The sequence below is a fragment of the Phocoena sinus genome, chromosome 14 (assembly GCF_008692025.1).
Source record: "Phocoena sinus isolate mPhoSin1 chromosome 14, mPhoSin1.pri, whole genome shotgun sequence".
Lineage (NCBI taxonomy): Eukaryota > Metazoa > Chordata > Mammalia > Artiodactyla > Phocoenidae > Phocoena > Phocoena sinus.
This window is the reverse complement of record NC_045776.1, coordinates 81563969-81583102: the sequence shown is the minus strand read 5'-3', so window position 1 is coordinate 81583102 and position 19134 is coordinate 81563969. Positions and strand designations below refer to the sequence as shown.

Sequence of the window (19134 nt, the reverse complement as noted above, 5' to 3'; positions counted from 1 at the left end):
AAATCACAGCTGCTGCTGCTTTGTCTTTTGTACTGTTCTTTGTATTATTATTATCGTTCAACTGGCAGGTGGGTGAAAAGAGTGTTTGCTTTTGTATAAGTTGGTAAGTTAAAGCACAGCTACAGAGGAAAGCCAGTGTGGTTAGGAAGGCTCCAGTCCTTCTGGAAAGACAGTCCTGGTGCTTTTAGATCTTTGGGGAATGGGATCTGCTTTGTCCCTGGATTGGGCCACTGGGCTGTCTCTTTCTCTGCTGCAACCTGTGTGGAATGCTGCCTGCCCTTGCAGGACAGATGTGCCAGCCATTGATGGCCACCCTGTCCCTGACCTCTCTTTGCAGTGCCCATTCATGGATGAGCGGATCATGTGTTTACACAGTAAGATCAAGAGCCAGGCCCTGGAATTTCCAGATCAGTGAGTATTGTCCGTCTACCCCAAGTTGCCTTTTCTCTCCGAGCCCTTGATGACGTCCTCCACCCCTAATGTATCTCCCATCCCCAGGCCTGACATAGCCGAGGACTTGAAGGACCTGATCACCCGCATGTTGGACAAGAACCCCGAGTTGAGGATCGTGGTGCCTGAGATCAAGGTACCTGGGGGCCGCTGCTGCCCCTTGGGGCATGTGCTGGAGGCTCAGCCTGTGTCCTCTGCTTGGAATTGTCTGGCTCAGCCCTGCCTCGGTCAGGCCCCACGCCCCTCTGTTTACAGCACTGCGTCCTTCTTGGCACCACTGCCCTCCCATGTCCTGGGGCCTCTGGGGTGCTGGGGGCTTGTGGGGGAGGATTTGGGACTCGTGTTCACTGTGATTGTGGAAGTGGGATCTGCTGCCAGCTGAGGAGCTAGCGCTTGCTCCAATTGGCTTGGGCTGATGGCATCCACCCTCCCTAGACCGACCAGACCAGGTTTCTGTGTGCTCCAGTGTGTGGCTGCTGCAATCCTGGGGTCTTTTTTTTTTTTTTTTTTTTTTTTTTTTTTGCGGTACGTGGGCCTCTCACTGCTGTGGCCTCTCCCATTGCGGAGCACAGGCTCCGGACGCACAGGCCCAGTGGCCATGGCTCACGGGCTTAGTTGCTCCGCGGCATGTGGGATCTTCCCGGCCAGGGGCACGAACCTGTGTCCCCTGCATCGGCAGGCGGACTCTAAACCACTGCGCCACCAGGGAAGCCCCTGGGGTCTTTTCTTAGACCCTGCCTGTCCCTTTGAGAAAGTACAGTTGGGGTGGGAGGAAGTTAGTGAGCAATTTGACCCCCCACCTCTGACCCCGGCCTGCTGAATTCCACTCTGTTGCAGAAAGCACTGTTAGAAGAGATCCCTATCCACCCCCTACAACCCTGCCAATGCCACGTGCACACACATGGATCTTTAAGAAATCTAGAGATTTGCTTCGGGAACTCCTAGGCACCTCAGCTAACTAGCAGTTGAAGAGGGGGCAGCCCAGAAGGTTACAGATAAGGGCTTGGACCCCAGGGGCAGGTGGTTGGGGGGCAGACCTCTGCCTGGGTCCTCTCCTGATTGTATCCTTCTCCCTGTGCCACCCCATGCCTCTGTTTCCCTTTCTGTGAAATGGGGAGGATGCTGCCTGCTCTGAGCTGAGCCTTCCAGGCATCAGGGAGAGTTGCTGAGGAGTGATGGGTGCTCCTCAGACAACCGTGCAACGCAGATGGCGAATTCCAGGCACTTCTGCCGAGACCTGGGGCCAGATGGCGAATCCAGCCCGGCTCACGTTCTGGCCTCCTAGCTTCCTCCCATTGTCTGTCCTTCGTCTGTTTCATATTTCCTCCCACCTCGCTCGCCCCCCAGCCTCTGCCTGGCTTGCCTGCTCTCTTGCATGCCTGACCTCAGGCCACTGCCTCTCCCCTCCGGCGTCCCCTCCCTGGCTCCGCTCATAGGCAGGGTTCCTGGGAGCCAGTTGTGCCCGCCCCTCACCCCTCCTGTCATTCGTTGAAGCTGCACCCCTGGGTCACGAGGCACGGGGCGGAGCCACTGCCATCAGAGGATGAGAACTGCACGCTGGTCGAGGTGACAGAAGAGGAGGTGGAGAATTCGGTCAAACACATACCCAGCCTGGCAACAGTGGTAAGGTGGGGCAAACCACTGCCTGAGAGCAGGGACAGAGAGCCTGCCGCAGGCCAGCGAGGATGAGCTGGGACGTGGGCGGGCCACTAAGAAGTAGACGTTGGGCCTGAGCGTCAGGGGATGGCCGGGTCTGCCCCTCACCTACAGCTACCAGCCTCTGGGCCTTGGTCACGAGTCAGGCCAGGTGGCCCCTGCGTCTTCTAGTGCAAGCTCTGTCTACAGCCGGGTCCGAGGTTACTGTAGACAAGGGTAGCCCCTCTCTAAGGATTGTACTGCCCCTTCTGGAATTCCTGCTTTCAGAGCGTGTCAGGGGAGCAGGAGGGGAAGGACCAGGTTAGGTGCCCAGGGTGGCAGCTGGAGCCGAGGTCTCCAAGACGGGCTCCCCACTGGCTGGGTCTTCAGTCCCCAGAGCAGACGACTGAGCTCGTCTCATCTCTGCCCTGTGGGCAGCTGTCAGGGCTAGAGGCAGGGCCTCCACTTCCCGTGCCTCAGAAAGCTCTTCCCGACTCCTGGGACCCCTTTTATGGCCTTAGATTTGGGTCCTGACCCAGGAAGAAGGAGCTAGAATTGGAGTCCTCAGGCCTAACCTCGAAGACTCAGGGAATCACCCACTTGCCAAGCCTCTGCCCAGAGGGTGTGTGGCTCCAGGAGGGAGACCAGGCCCCTCAGGGCCCTGGGGCCCAGGCTGCAGTCCTAGGGGCAGAATCTGGTGGGCTGCCCCACCATGACCACCTCGGGAGTCCCGGATGTGTTTGGCCAGCGTCAGCCCCAGCAGGCAGGCAGGGCCCTGGGCTCTGGGAGGGGAGGCTCTGCCGTGTCCAGCCTCGAGTGACCCCCCCCCCCCCAATTTAGGAGCCCCCAGTGCTGGCTCCTTCGCTCCCAGCTTTGCACCTCACCCTCTGCTTCCCCACACACTTTCTCTCTCCCTCCAAAACCTGAGCCCCCGGGTGGGGCATCCATTCACATCTTCCTCCTCCTCCCCAGCCAGTGGCCTCTGCAGTCTTTGCTGTTGAACACTCACCCACACACACCCCCTTCTTCTCATCCACCTGCTCACTGCACCCACGTCCTAAGCCTGCCGTGGGGAAGGCAGCTGACGTCGGGCTCCCAGCGTCCACCCTGGGTTATTCTGTTCCTGGTTGTGGGTATTCTTGGGAGAAGGCGTCTGACCCTAGAGGTCTGAAATAGGCATTGATTATTCAGGAAACACTTCTTGAACACTGAGTGGTTTCCCCAGGCCTGTGTTGGGAGCAGGGGATACAGAGATGAATACAACAAACATGGTGCCTGCAGACGCTGGGCAAAGAACCAACAAATAAAATATGCAAGTAACAGAGGGGCTGCAAGGGGTACGCCTAAGAGGGGAATGCAGCCCAGGTGATGGATTGGAGGAGGCCTCTTGGAAGATGCACGCTGAGAGGATGGCGGGGTGTTAATCAGGCCGAGAGAGGGTAAAGGGCAAGGGCATTCCTGGAAAAGGGAACAGCGAACGCAGTGATCCTCTGGTGGGATCGTGTCCATGAGAAACCTCAAGAAAGCCAGGGTGGCTGAAGCAGGGCAAAGAAGGGAGGGTGGCATGAAGCTGGATGGGAGGTGGGGCCAGGCCACACAAGGCCTGAGGCCACAGCAGAGGTTTAAGTCTTGGTCCCAAGAGGTTTGATTCAGGGGAGCGGCATGATCATTATTGGCCTTGGGAAAGTCCCACGTGGAGAATGGACTGTGGGGGGCAGGGAGGAAGTGAGGGCTTCAGCAGCTGTCTGAGAAGGAGGGACTGGAGCGGGGAGGCCCAGGCCCCCTCTTGGCGCGCAGGGTGTGCCGGGCACGGGTTTACAGAGGTGAACAAGGGACAGTGCCAGCTCTCATGGGGCTCCCGGCCTCATAAGGAAGATGGATCTGGAAAGAAAGAATCACTCTCCTGTACAATCACACGGTGACAGGCCAGCGGGTAGAGGAGCAGGCGTGGCAGGCGCCACAGGGCAGGAGCCCCTTTCGCCTGGTCCTGAGGACTGGGGAGGCCAGTCTGACCGGGGGGATGGTGCCTGCACAGGCTCAGAGGAAACAGGCCCTTTGTTCCAGGAACCACAGAGCTCGGGCCTTGGCAAGGGAGGGACCTTCAGTGCTTGCCAAGGGGCACAGCCTTCATTCTCTAGCTCAGCGTTTCTCTTTTCTTTCTTTTTTTTTTTTTAAATTGAGGTAGAATTCATGTAACATAAAATTAACCACTTAAAGTGAACAATATGGTGGCATGTAGTACATTTACAATATCGTGCAACCATCACCTCTGTAGTTCTGAAACATTTTCATCATCCCGAAAGAAACCCCGTACCTGTGAGCACTCACTCTCTGTTCTCGCCTCCCCCCAGCCCCTGGCATCCATTAGTCTGTTTTCTGTCTCTATAGATTTGCCTGTTCTGGACATGTCATATAAATGGAGTCATACAGTATGTGATTTTTTGTGTTTGGTTTCTGTCACTCAGCATAATGTTTTCAAGGTTCATCCACATTGTAGCCAGTCATTCCTTTCTAGGGCTGAAAAGTATTCCATTGTATGGCTAGAGCACATTTTGCTTATCCATTCATCAGTCGATGGACATTTGGGTGTTTCCACCTTTTAGTGGTTTTTTAAACACTTTTTTTTTCCTTTTTAGCAGCAAACCCTGTAAAAGAAAAATCCACAAGCTCAGTCAGTACATGAAACAGCCTGAAGAGGCATCATGCCTGCTTGGAAGGAGGCCAGAGCCTTACAGGGTGTTGAGGCCACTTCCTTGAAAATTCCTTCATGAAATACAGCAGGCAAAAGCATCACCATGAACCTTCCATGACTCCCTGACTGGTAACAGGATAAGTTCCAAACTCCTATGGGTGAGAGATACCAAGTCAGGGAGTAAGGGAATCAGATCTGGGTTTCAGAAAGGATGGGCTGAAGGGAAGACTGGAAGGCAGAGGAGGGAAGCTGAGCAGTGGCTGAGGGACGTGATGGAGGGATATTACCTTTTCCCCAAAGATCCCCTCCTCTGGCAGGTGTTTCCCAGCCAAGCTGTGGACCCAGTCTGTCTTAGGGTGGATGGGGTGGGGGACACCAAAGTGTTCCCACTCACGACAGTGGACATGCCAGCTCCCAGTGCCTCTCAGACTTAAAAAAAGGACTTTCGGGACCTCTGACCTCTCTTGCCCTCACGCCACACCAGCCCGTGGACTGGCCACCCTCAGTGTCCTGGGATGTTTCCTCAGCTCCTTAGACTGAGACAGATGTTTCTCATCCTCAGCTAAAATGCAGCCCCCTGAGAAACTGGTACCATTTTGTATTGTTAGTGGGACTGTAAAAAACTGTGTAGCCACTGTAGAAAACAGCCTGGCAGCTCCTAAAAATGTTAAACATAGAGTTACCAAATGATCCAAGAATTCCACTCCTAGGTGTACACCCAAGAGAAACGAAAACATTTTGTGTGGAAAGTGTCCACACAAAAACTTGTACACAAATTGTTCATAGCAGCATTAGTCACAATAGCCCCAAAGTGGAAACAGTCCAAAGGATGAATGAATAAACAAAATGTGGCATATACACACAAAGGATTATTACCAGGCCATAAAAAGGAATAAAGCAATGATTCGTGCTGCAGCGTGGATGGACCTTGAAAACATGCTGAGTGAAAGAAGCCAGACCCAAAAGGCCACGTACTGAATGATTCCATTTATATGAAATGAGAATAGACAAACCCATAGAGACAGAAAGTGGATTGGTGGTTGCCAGGGGCTGGAGGGGAGGAGGAATGGGGACTGACTGCTAATGGGTACTGGGTTTCTTTTCGGGGTGATGTAAATGTTCTGAAATTAGACAGTGGTGATGTGAATATGCTAAAAACCGTTGAATTGTACATTTTAAAATGGAGACTTTTTTGCTGTGTGAATTACATTTCAGTTAAAAGTGCAGTGACTCCCATCCCCCTCCCAGGATTATACCTGGGAAGCAATAGTTGGTTACTTGTTGCGTTGGTTGTAGATGGCTTTCACCAAAAATAAAGGCCTGGCCTTGAAGATGAGACAGGTTGATGGGCCAGGAGGGCATGTCCAGTGATGGCTCAGGTGAGACAGATGGAACCAGGGGTACTGGACGGACAGTACAGGCCAGCTCTCCTGGAGCACAGCGTCCCCTGGCAGTTGAGTAGGCCAAGACTAGCTTATGCCAGGCCTTGAATGTCAGACTGAGGAGTTTAGACCTTATCTTGTTGGCAGCCAGGGAGCCGTGGAGATTTGAGGAGCAGGCCAGTGAGGCTTGTGATGGCTGTGGCTGCTGTATCCCTGGTGGGTGTCTCTCAAAGGCCCGCCATCAGCCACAAGCCCTGGGAGCTGGCAGGCAGCAGGGGTGGGCTGTGGGGAGAAAGGAAGAGGTAGACGGGACTCGTGGGACTGTCGCACGAGGGAGGATGCTGCCTGGAATCTCCCCCATGTGGCCGAGCCTCCTCTTCTTTCCTCCAGATCCTGGTGAAGACCATGATACGAAAACGCTCCTTCGGGAACCCGTTTGAGGGCAGCCGGCGGGAGGAGCGCTCGCTGTCAGCGCCTGGAAACCTGCTCATGTGAGTGTCCACCTGCCTTCCTCCGGGGTGGGGAGCCGGAGGCTGAACGCAGGGCAGCCCTGCCCGGCCGACTCTGTGTGGGCCCAGCCCTGCAGCGGCCATGTCCAGAAAGACTCAGACCAGCCCCACTGGGCACACTGGGGAGACCCGAGCAGCCGCTGGCTTTGGTTTTGCCCCACCCTGGACTCAGCCCACCTCCTTTGCTGACAGCTAATCCACAGGGAAGTTTGACCTTTCTCAGGGGGACTTGCACTTTAACGAGGGTGGGGGAGTGGCTGACAATCAGAAAGGCTGTTTGACCCCAAAGCATGCATGCTTGACGGTGGGATTTTTGTCCCTGCGGTGGGTGAGCAAGGCCAGTCTCGCTCATGGGACCCCGCGTCTCACGGCGGAGAGGTGTCCTGCTCCTAACTGCCCTGGCAACAGCTCCGTGAAGCTGGTGTTCGGGGTCTGAGTGTCTCTGGGGTGGGAGACAGGAATCCCATGGGTCCCAAGTGTCCCTTCTCACTTCCCTTTTCCCTCCCCTCTGGCGATTCCAGCAAAAAACCAACCAGGGAGTGTGAGCCCCTGTCTGAGCCCAAGGTAACGCCTGCCTGCCTGTGCCTTAGCCTCTGCCAGGGCCTGGGGGCGGGGGCAGCTGCAGAGCACGGGGTATCCCCACCCAGGCGGACGTTCCTTCCAGCCCAGGCTGCTGTGCCCAGGCTCACCTTGGGCCTCCGGACCCAGGAAGAAAACGAGGGGCATCCAGGGGCTTGGACCCGACGGTGGGTTGTGCATGTGGGCTGGGGCTGCGGGTGCATGGCGCTCCACCTGGAATGCCTGTGAGCTCACCCAGGTCTTAGACCTAGTCGGGCACCCACATATGCTCAGTGCACGTCAATGGCATTGAAGCTGTGTCACGGCCGAGGCAGTCCCTCCTCTGGGTCAGCGGTCAGAGCCTAGATCGGGCATGCTGCGCTCGGGGGCTCCCCCCTGGGGCTCTCCAGCATCCACCCTTTCTTCTCTGATGGGTTAAGACCTAGAAAATAAGTCCCTTTCCAGCCTGTTGCAAATGAGTGTGAGAGTCCCCTGCCTCTGGGGAGGATCTGGACCTTTTCACCAGTCAGCCAGCCTCTTTCAAACACATACCCAGCTCATTAGTCCCAGCACCTCCCAGGACAGATGAGAATTTTTGTCCCCGCAAGACTGAGGTGACAAATACTTGCACCCCTGCTGCCACTTGGCCCCACCCCATGCCTGTGGCAGGACAGCAGTCCCAGTACTCTGCGCACTGAGCCCAGCTCACCACCTCATTATCAGCTGGGAGCTCCAGGCAGCCATTTCTAAGTTTTAAAAGCAGCTTTATTGAGCTATAAATCACACACCCATTTAGAGTATATAATTCAATAGTTCTTAATATATTCACAAAGCTGTGTGACCATCACCACAATCAGTTTTAGAACATTTCCATTAGCCCAAGAAGAAACCCTGTACCCTTAGCTCTCACCACCCACTCACCCGTTCCCCAGCCAGCACGAATCTACTGTCAGTTTCTATAGATTTGCATATTCTGGACATTTCATATAAATGGAATCATATAGTATGTGGCCTTTGAGTCTGGCTTCTTTCACTCAGCGTAATGTTTTCAAGGTTCATCTATGATGTAGCATGTGTCAGAACTTCATTCCTTTTTTTTTTTAATTATTATTTTTTATACAGCAGGTTCTTATTAGTCATCAGTTTTATACACATCAGTGCATGTCAATCCCAATCGCCCAATTCAGCACACCACCATCCCCACCCACCCCGGGGTTTTCCCCCCCTTGGTGTCCATACGTTTGTTCTCGACATCTGTGTCTCAACTTCTGCCCTGCAAGCCGGTTCATCTGTACCATTTTTCTAGGTTCCACATACATGTGTTAATATACGATATTTGTTGTTTTCTTTCTGACTTCACTCTGTATGACAGTCTCTAGATCCATCCACGTCTCAACAAATGACTCAATTTCGTTCCTTTTTATGGCTGAGTATTATTCCATTGTATATATGTACCACAACTTCTTTATCCATTCGTCTGTCGATGGGCATTTAGGTTGCTTCCATGACCTGGCTATTGTAAATAGTGCTGCAATGAACATTAGGATGCATGTGTCTTTTTGAATTATGGTTTTCTCTGGGTATATGCCCAGTAGTGGGATGCTGGATCATATGGTAATTCTGCTTTTAGTTTTTTAAAGAACCTCCATACTGTTCTCCATAGTGGCTGTATCAATTTACATTCCCACCAACAGTGCAAGAGGGTTCCCTTTTCTCCACACCCTCTCCAGCATTTGTCGTTTGTAGATTTTCTGATGATGCCCATTCTAGCTGGTGTGAGGTGACACCTCATTGTAGTTTTGATTTGCATTTCTCTAATAGTTAGTGATGTTGAGCAGCTTTTCATGTGCTTCTTGGCCACCTGTATGTCTTCTTTGGAGAAATGTCTATTTAGGTCTTCTGCCCATTTTTGGATTGGGTTGTTTGTTTTTTTAATATTGAGCTGCATGAGCTGTTTATATATTTTGCAGATTAATCCTTTGTCCTAATCCTTTGTTTGCAAATATTTTCTCCCATTCTGAGGGTTGTCTTTTCGTCTTGTTTATGGTTTCCTTTGCTGTGCAAAAGCTTTTAAGTTTCATTAGGTCCCATTTGTTTATTTTTGTTTTTATTTCCATTAATCTAGGAGGTGGATCAAAAAAGATCTTGCTGTGCTTTATATCAAAGAGTGTTCTTCCTATGTTTTCCTCTAAGAGTTTTATAGTGTCTGGTCTTACATTTAGGTCTCGAATCCATTTTGAGTTTATTTTTGTGTATGGTGTTAGGGAGTGTTCTAAGTTCATTCTTTTACATGTAGCTGTCCAGTTTTCCCAGCACCACTTATTGAAGAGACTGTCTTTTCTCCATTGTATGTCCTTGCCTTCTTTGTCATAGTTTAGTTGACCATAGGTGCGTGGGTTTATCTCTGGGCTTTCTATCTTGTTCCATTGATCTGTGTTTCTGTTTTTGTGCCAGTACCATATTGTCTTGATTACTGTAGCTTTGTACTATAGTCTGAAGTCAGGGAGTCTGATTCCTCCAGCTCCGTTTTCTTCCCTCAAGACTGCTATGGCTATTTGGGGTCTTTTGTGTCTCCATACAAGTTTTAAGATTATTTGTTCTAGTTCCGTAAAAAATGCATTGGTAATTTGATAGGGATTGCATTGAATCTGTAGATTGCTCTGGGTAGCATTGAATCTGTAGATTGCTTTGGGTAGTACAGTCGATTTCACAATATTGATTCTTCCAATCCAAGAACATGGTATATCTCTCCATCTGTTGGTATCATCTTTAATTTCTTTCATCAGTGTCTTATAAGTTTTCTGCATACAGGCCTTTTGTCTTCCTAGGTAGGTTTATTCCTAGGTATTTTATTCTTTTTGTTGCAGTGGTAAATGGGATTGTTTCTTTAATTTCTCTTTCAGATTTTTCATCATTAGTGTGTAGGAATGCAAGAGATTTCTGTGCATTAATTTTGTATCCTGCACCTTTACCAAATTCATTGATTAGCTCTAGTAGTTTTCTGGTGGCATTTTTAGGATTCTCTATGTATGGTATCATGTCATCTGCAAACAGTGACAGTTTTACTTCTTCTTTTCCAATTTGTATTCCTTTTATTTCTTTTTCTTCTCTGATTGCCATGGCGAGGACTTCCAAGACTATGTTGAATAATAGTGGTGAGAGTGCACATCCTTGTCTTGTTCCTGATCTTAGAGGAAAGGCTTTCAGTTTTTCAACACTGAGAATGATGTTTGCTGTGGTTTTGTTGTATATGGCCTTTATTATGTTGAGGTAGGTTCCTTCTATGCCCACTTTCTGGAGAGTTTTTATCATAAATGGGTGTTGAATTTTGTCAAAAGCTTTTTCTGCATCTATTGAGATGATCATATGGTTTTTATTCTTCAATTTGTTAATATGGTGTATCACATTGATTGATTTGTGTATACTGAAGAATCCTTGCATCTCTGGGATAAATCCCACTTGATCATGGTGTATGATCCTTTTAATGTGTTGTTGGATTCTGTTTCCTAGTATTTTGTTGAGGATTTTTGCATCTATATTTATCAGTGATATTGGTCTGTAATTTTCTTCTTTTGTAGTATCTTTGTCTGGTTTTGGTATCAGGGTGATGGCGGCCTCATAGAATGAGTTTGGGAGTGTTCCTTCCTCTGCAGTTTTTTGGAAGAGTTTGACAAGGATGGATGTTAGCTCTTCTCTAAATGTTTGATAGAATTCACCTGTGAAGCCATCTGGTCCTGGACGTTTGTTTGTTGGAAGATTTTTAATCACAGTTTCAATTTTATTACCTGTGAAGGTCTGTTCATATTTTCTGTGTCTTCCTGGTTCAGTCTTGGAAGCTTATCCCTTTCTAAGAATTTGTCTGTTTCTTCCAGGTTGTCCATTTTATTGGCATAGAGTTGCTTGTAGTAGTCTCTTAGGATGCTTTGTATTTCTGTGGTGTCTGTTGTAACTTCTCCTTTTTCATTTCTAATTTTATTGATTTGAGTCCTCTCCCTCTTTTTCTTGATGAGTCTGGCTAATGGTTTATCAATTTTGTTTATCTTCTCAAAGAACCAGCTTTTAGTTTTATTGATCTTTGCTATTGTTTTCTTTGTTTCTATTTCATTTATTTGTGCTCTGATCTTTATGATTTCTTTCCTTCTGCTAACTTTGGATTTTGTTTGTTTTTCTTTCTCTAGTCCCTTTAGGTGTAAGGTTAGATTTTTTATTTGAGATATTTCTTGTTTCTTGAGGTAGGCTTGTATAGCTATAAACTTCCCTCTTAGAACTGCTTTTGCTGCATCCTATAGGTTTTGGATTGTCGTGTTTTCATTGTCATTTGTCTCTAGGTATTTTTTGATTTCCTCTTTGATTTCTTCAGTGATCTCTTGGTTATTTAGTAACGTATTGTTTAGCCTCCATGTGTTTGTGTTTTTTACGTTTTTTCCCCTGTAATTGATTTCTAATCTCATAGCGTTGTGGTCAGAAAAGATGCTTGATATGATTTCAGTTTTCTTAAATTTACTGAGGCTTGATTTGTGACCCAGGATGTGATCTATCCTGGAGAATGTTCCGTGTGCACTTGAAAAGAAAGTGTAATCTGCTGTTTTTTGATGGAATGTCCTATAAATATCAATTAAGTCTATCTGGTCTGTTGTGTCATATAAAGCTTGTGTTTCCTTATTAATTTTCTGTTTGGATGATCTGTCCATTGGTGTAAGTGAGGTGTTAAAGTCCCCCACTATTATTGTGTTACTGTCGATTTCCTCTTTTATAGCGGTTAGCAGTTGCCTTATGTATTGAGGTGCTCCTATGTTGGGTGCATATATATTTATAATTGTTATATCTTCTTCTTGGATTGATCCCTTGATCATTATGTAGTGTCCTTCCTTGTCTCTTGTAACACTCTTTTTTTTTTTTTTTTTCTTGTAACACTCTTTATTTTAAAGTCTATTTTATCTGATATGAGGATTGCTACTCCAGCTTTCTTTTGATTTCCATTTGCATGGAATATCTTCTTCCATCCCCTCACTTTCAGTCTGTATGTGTCCCTAGGTCTGAAGTGGACCTCTTGTAGACAGCATATATATGGGTCTTGTTTTTGTATCCATTCAGCAAGCCTGTGTCTTTTGGTTGGAGCATTTAATCCATTCACGTTTAAGGTAGTTATTGATATGTATGTTCTTTTTTTTTAATATAAATTTATTTATTTATTTATTTATGGCTGTGTTGGGTCTTCACTGCTGAGCACGGGCCTTCTCTAGTTGTGGCACATGGGCTCAGTAGTTGTGGCTTTCGGGCTCCAGAGCTCAGGCTCAGCAGTTGTGGTGCACAGGCTGAGTTGCTCTGTGGCATGTGGGATCCTCCCGGGCCAGGGATCGAACCCGTGTCCCCTGCATTGGCAGGCACACTCTTAACCACTGCATCACCAGGGAAACCCCAATATGTATGTTCTTATTACCATTTTCTTAATTGTTTTGGGTTTGTTTTTGTAGGTCCTTTTCTTGTCTTGTGTTTCCCACTTAGAGAAGTTCCTTTAGCATTTGTTGTAGAGCTGGTTCGGTGGTGCTGAATTCTCTTAGCTTTTGCTTGTCTGTAAAGCTTTTGATGTCTCCATCAAATGTGAATGAGATCCTTGCTGGGCAGAGTAATCTTGGTTGTGGGTTCTTCCCTTTCATCACTTTAAGTATATCATGCCACTCCCTTCTGGCTTTTAGAGTTTCTGCTGAGAAATCAGCTGTTAACCTTATGGGAGTTCCCTTGTATGTTATTTGTCGTTTTTCCCTTGCTGCTATCAATAAATTTTCTTTGTCTTTAATTTTTTCCAATTTGATTACTACGTGTCCTGGTGTGTTTCTCCTTGGGTTTATGCTGTATGGGACTTTCTGCACTTCCTGGACTTGGGTGGCTATTTCCTTTCCCATGTTAGGGAAATTTTCGACTATAGTCTATTTAAATATTTTCTCGAGTCCTTTCTCTCTTTCTTCTCCTTCTGGGACCCCTATAATGCGAATGTTGTTGCGTTTAATGCTGTCCCAGAGGTCTCTTAGGTTGTCTTCATTTCTTTTCATTCTTTTTTCTTTATTCTGTTCCACAGCAGTGAATTCCAGCATTCTGTCTTCCAGGTCACTTATCTGTTCTTTTGCCTCAGTTATTCTGCTATTGATTCCTTCTAGTGTAGTTTTCATTTTGGTTATTGTATTGTTCATCTCTGTTTGTTTGTTCTTTAATTCTTCTAGGTCTTTGTTAAACGTTTCTTGCATCTTCTTGATCTTTGCCTCCATTCTTTTTCTGAGGTCCTGGATCATCTTCACTATCATTATTCTGAATTCTTTTTCTGGAAGGTTGCCTATCTCCACTTCATTTAGTTGTTTTTCTGGGGTTTTATCTTGTTCCTTCATCTGGTACATAGCCCTCTGCCTTTTCATCTTGTGTATCTTTCTGTGAATGTGGTTTTTGTTCCATAGGCTGCAGGATTGTAGTTCTTCTTGTTTCTGCTGTCTGCCCTCTGGTGGATGAGGCTACCTAAGAGGGTTATGTAAGTTTCCTAGTGGGAGGGACTGGTGGTGGGTAGAGCTGACAGTTGCTCTGGTGGGCAGAGCTCAGTAAAACTTTAATCTAATTGACTGTTGATGGGTGGGGCTGGGCTCCCTCCCTGTTGGTTGTTTTGCCTGAGGCGACCCAACACTGGAGCCTACCTGGGCTCTTTGGTGGGGCTAATGACAGACTCTGGGAGGGCTCACGCCAAGGATTACTTCTCAGAACTTCTGCTGCCAGTGTCCTTGTCCCCACGGTGAGCCACAGCCACCCCCACCCCCCGCCTCTGCAGGAGACCCTCCAACGCTAGCAGGTAGGTCTGGTTGAGTCTCCCCTGGGGTCACTGCTCCTTCCCCTGGGTCCCGATGCGGACACTACTTTGTGTGTGCCCTCCAAGAGTGGAGTCTCTGTTTCCCCCAGTCCTGTCGAAGTCCTGCAATCAATTCCCACTAGGCTTCAAAGTCTGATTCTCTAGGAATTCCTCCTCCTGTTGCTGGACCCCCAGGTTGGGAAGCCTGACGTGGGGCTCAGAACCGTCACTCCAGTGGGTCGGCTTCTGTGGTATAAGTGTTCTCCAGTCTGTGAGTCACCCACCCAGCGGTTAAGGGATTTGATTTTATGTGATTGCGCCCCTCCTACCGTCTCATTGTGGCTTCTCCTTTGTCTTAGGATGTGGGGTATCTTTTTTGGTAAGTTCCAGTGTCTTCCTGTCGATGATTGTCCAGCAGCTAGCTGTGATTCTGGTGTTCTCGCAAGAGGGAGTGAGAGCACGTCCTTCTACTCCGTCATCTTGGTTCCTCTCCCAACTTCATTCCTTTTTATGGCTGAATTATATTCCATTGTATGGATATACCCACATTTTATTTCTCCATTCATCCGGTGATGGACATTGTTTCCATTTTGGAGGCTGTCACACATGAATAACGCTGCTGTGAACATTCTTGTAGAAGCAGCGGCTGTTTCCGTTTGTGAGGAGTTGGCTTCTGAGATGAAATTTATTGGCCACCGTAGGAGTCAGGTGCTTATATGATAATATAGGAAGACCATTTGGGGATCATTTATGCTTGAAAAAGGAGCAGGGAAAGCGGCAGGTAGCCATCAGAGCCAGTCATCAACAGCCTGTGAAGGCCGCCTCTGTCCCTAATTGTTCCCAGCCATCTCTGCAGCACATGATGGGGTGACCCCGCCTATGCTTTGAGCCTCACAGGGTGACAGGGTGAAGCCTAATGGGCTGGCCTTTGCTGGGCCCTTCTCTTCTCAACCTCAGTTTTAGAGTTTGCCTCCCTTTTCGTGCAAGTCTGTTGTTTATTTCACCTTTTATTTTTAATGAGATCAAAGTTGCAAGACACCAAAGACTGATACTGGCCCAGAGGACTTTACTGCCTCTTTATTCCCTCACCTCAGTCCCAGCAGCACCTGGGGATTACCTGCCCTTGCCCTCAGCCCACCGATGGGATGTTTTGGTTGTCCCAATGGTCCAGCACTCTGGAGCTCTTAGGGCTCAGTCAGTCGTTAGAGGCCTTGGGCCCATGGCCCACTAGTTGTCTGCAGGGAGACCAGCTGGTGTGAGCAGGCAGCTGTAGGGCCTCATTGGTTATCCAGTTACAACTCTCCTCCCAGGAGACTTGACACCCTATTCTTTGGCAGAAACGTAAAAGCCAGTGAGTGTGAGTTTTAAACAAAGAGGAGTTTCTTCCTAGGAATGTACAGACATCACGCTTGCCCTTCCCTCGTGCAAGGGCAGTTGCCCTTCCCTCGTGCAAGGGCAGTTGCCCTTCCCTCGTGCAAGGGCAGTTGCCCTTCTCTCGTGCAAGGGCAGTTGCCCTTTGGGCCTAGGGCTCACAATAGACATTAGTCCTGCATAGCAAGCCCAACGGCTCCCCTTAGGAGGGGCATTGTTTGCTTGATGATGGCAAAGGGTTTGGGCCTCTCCTTAGGGACTTTCCCTCACATTTCCCATCGCACTGCCCATGTCTGTCACCCCAGGCATCTCTAGCTGGGGACACCAGGACACTTCTTCCCACCAACTTGGTCTCCTGCTCTGATCACACATTGCTGAGTTGAGGGCCCTTCTCTTCGTCGGAGGTATCCCCTGGGCCTGTGTACGGAGGGCAGTTCTGTTGACGACCGTTTCCTGAAGGCTGGCTATGTGCCAGGCCAAGTCAGGCGTGCTGCTCGTTGCCCCCAGGAAACGCACCTGGGGGCTGAAGACAAGTGTCACGGTTCCTGCCCTACAAGAGCTTAGAGCCTAAAGCCCTTGGTGAGCAGGCCCCAGTGTGGAGCCCACACATGACTTGTGACATGTGCCATGATTTTAGGTGTTAGGCCCCTAGATTCACAGCTGTTTTTATAGTTCCTTGCTGTTTTTGCACTTGATGCTGGTTTTCCGTTTACAGAGGGGATACAAAGTCTCCTTTGAAACTTTATCATGTGAGCAAGAAAAACGGGGGGGAGAATCTAAAAGAAGTTAAGTAAATAATGTCCATCCCAGGTGGTGCGGGGCCGCGGGAAACCTTGGTTCAGGGACGTGCCAGCATTGCGCTGGGTCTTAACACGGGTTTTCTGTTTGGTGAGCAGGAAGCAAGGCAGCGAAGACAGCCTCCGGGGCCCCAACCCGCCTCCCGTGGGGGAGGAGGAAGCGCTCTTGTGAAAGGCGGCCCAGGGCTGGAGAGTCGGGGGGCCCTGGCCCCCGGCTCCGGCAAGCGGACGCATCCTCCGTGGCCGGACGAGGTGATGGAGTAGCTGCCGGACCTCGACCTCGCATGCACGTCTCACCTCCGCGGGCCGCGCCCTGCGTTTCCATAGCAGCATGTCCTACGGAAACCGAGCACGTGTGTAGAGCCTTGACCATCATCTCTGGTTATTGTTGTTGTTGTTTTTCCCATTTGTTTGTTTGATTTCTTTATTGTTTTAAAGGAGACAAAAAAAAAAAAAAAAAAGACGACTCCATGACATCGACCTTGGCCGCTGGCTGGCTGAATGGGAGGGTGTGAGGAGTTGCAGACCCAAAGCCACGTACATTTGGGGACACTTGCTTTTTAAAATGTTTTTATGCCAAAAATCCTTCCTTGTGAACTGAGAATCATGTCAGATATACCAAGTGAATGTGTGTGGAGTTTAAAAATTGGGGAAAACTGGCAGGAAACTCTGGTGGTGTGGTCTGAGACCACACTCGCTGCATTTGAAAGGGAGGGGAAGAGCGGGTGTGATTTTGCACAAAACCCCAAGACCCGAACCATGGCACCTTCTAGAACTGTGGACTCAAGGAGTCAGGACAGGGCTGGCCCTCAGTAGCTGCAGGGAGCTTCGATGCAACTTATCCTTAAGAAGGACTTAAAAAATTTTTTTATAAGTAGAGCTGTAGTCAGGAAAACGGAAAGGGCTTGACACTTAACAGCTTCACAGGGGGGATTTTCCAGCCTCAGAGGGGCATTCAATGGTTGTGGTGGGACATCTCCCCTAAAGGACTGAACGAGTGTGTTTCTTTATGACAGCCGCTCAAAGCTGAAACTTTTCTTCAGTAGTTGAGGGAGCTCTGGTAAATCTCTTGTTAAATTACAAAAACTTCAGGGTGAAATCCTACACTTCCATGTACATTATTAAGAGTAAACAACAACAAAAAATACTTTCAATTTTCTAACCAGTCTGGACTCTAGAGCAGTTCAGAAATCATTTCGAGCTTCCAGGATCTCTCCCATGCCTTCAGGGATGTGATCGGAGTTAGAGCCAATGAAATCTATGCCTGTGTATTAGCAGCTCAACTTGTTTATAATGTGTGTATTCTAGAGGCTGCTAAGGTTCTGTTTTCTTCTTAAATACTAGCTGATTGTTGTAGTCAATGAAACACTTATCCAGTTTCTGGAGGGCCAGTTAAGAAATGCTTTCATTCAGCTGAGACACAAATGATCATCCTTACCGGCAAAGCTCTGTTTGGATCTATACAATAACTTTAGGGCACCCTTTAAGAGAAGATGATTGAAACCTACAGCAGTCCTCAGGTCCACGGGAACCAGGGCTTGGTACAGGGAGTTCCTTTTTGTAGCCAGAAGTCCAGAAAGAAAAAGTTTACCTTTTTGACTTCCAACTAACCTTGGGAAGTTTGGCTGCAGTTCAAGTGGACTTCTTCCAGAGCCACACATAGGTGAGTGTGAAGTTCAAGAGGGAGGAAAATTGGAAGGGCTTCGTCTTCCTTCCTTCTTTGGAATTCCCAGTGCTCTGTGGAATCTGGCTTGGGGGAAACAGTGTCAGTAACTGGGCTCAGAAGGACGTGCTTTCCTGTGGTTTCTGGCTGATCAGTGCTGGTACGAGGACTTTTTGCAGAGAGACAGAGAAGCAGGCCTTGTTCCCCCCGTCCAGCGTGTTCACAGAGCCCGGGTGTTCTTGGCGTCCATCAGTCTTCATAAGCTCTTGACTGTCGTTTAGCCAGACTTTTCTTGCTACCTTAAAAGCAGTACCGAGCTAGAGAATGCTGGTTTCCAAGAGCAAAGGACACCCATCTGCTGGAGGGTCCTCTGGCCTGCTTGCTTGCTTTCTGTAATCTGGTACTTCCTCTCACCTCCTTTGCTTGTTTAAATTTACAGGCTCCAGCCTTCCTGGGAGCAAACAGGGTCTGGTTAGTTTGCAGTAGGCACCTTGCAGTGGTTCAGGTCAACCGGTCCTTAGTCTTAGTCCTAGCCTGTCTGTTTGGACTCTGGCCTGGCCGAGTGGCTCGCCCAGGGAGGGCGGGCAGCATGCAGAGCCTCTGCAGAACTCCTCCTGTGTTTATACAGCTGCATCAGGCGACGCCATTTCTCCCACCACGAAACTCTCCGTCTAAGGGTTCACATGTGGAATGCCAGCGATCAGGCAGCACTGAGCTATGTAGGCGAGTGGGTTGGGGGAGGCCCACGTTCACTACTTTTTTTTTTTTTTTAAACTAAGAAACACCAAAGAAAGCTGTGGAAAGGAACCACCCCACTGAGAAAAGTATAAGCAGAGAGGGCTGTAACATAAAGCATTAGAGCTACTTGGAGCGCAAACTCTTGGGGTTTGTCTCCACTCCTAAAGCACAAACGTTGATTTTTTCAAAAGCCGGCTCTGTCAGGAAAGGGCAGAAGCTTTTCCAGGTAAGCAAAAAGGATGCCTATCCGTCTCTTCCATTACTGGCTCATCTGTGGGACCAGTTTGGTGAAAGCAAGCGGTGGCCTGCACCTGTGGCTTTGAAGCAGCACATGTTCTCTACCCATCTTCCTTCTGTCCTGTTTCACTGCCCCATCTATTCCGCAGCCTGGCCAGTGGCTCCCATAAAGCCTTATCTAGCCCCTTGTTGGCACTTGGGGCCTGAGAGGCCATCTCCCCTCTGGTCTGGGCTTTTCCGTGAGTTAGGGCTCCCTTCCTCAAAGCCTTTCAGGAC

General features: G+C 48.8%; 1 protein-coding gene across 4 annotated transcripts in view; it reads left to right on the top strand.

Annotated features, from left to right (window-relative positions):
• CAMKK2 (calcium/calmodulin dependent protein kinase kinase 2) overlaps positions 1-18710 on the top strand; it is a 56061-nt gene extending 37351 nt beyond the window's left edge. For 2 of the 4 annotated variants that reach the window (XM_032602421.1, XM_032602420.1), the window contains exons 12-17: positions 338-411; positions 499-586; positions 1945-2073; positions 6550-6650; positions 7190-7232; positions 16320-18710. In XM_032602421.1, coding sequence (XP_032458312.1) covers positions 338-411; positions 499-586; positions 1945-2073; positions 6550-6650; positions 7190-7232; positions 16320-16484 — 600 coding nt within the window. In that variant the 3' untranslated portion in view covers positions 16485-18710. The remainder of the gene's footprint in view (positions 1-337; positions 412-498; positions 587-1944; positions 2074-6549; positions 6651-7189; positions 7233-16319) is intronic. The other 2 variants (XM_032602423.1, XM_032602422.1) reach the window with 1 other exon arrangement.
• The last annotated feature ends 424 nt before the right edge of the window (positions 18711-19134 follow it).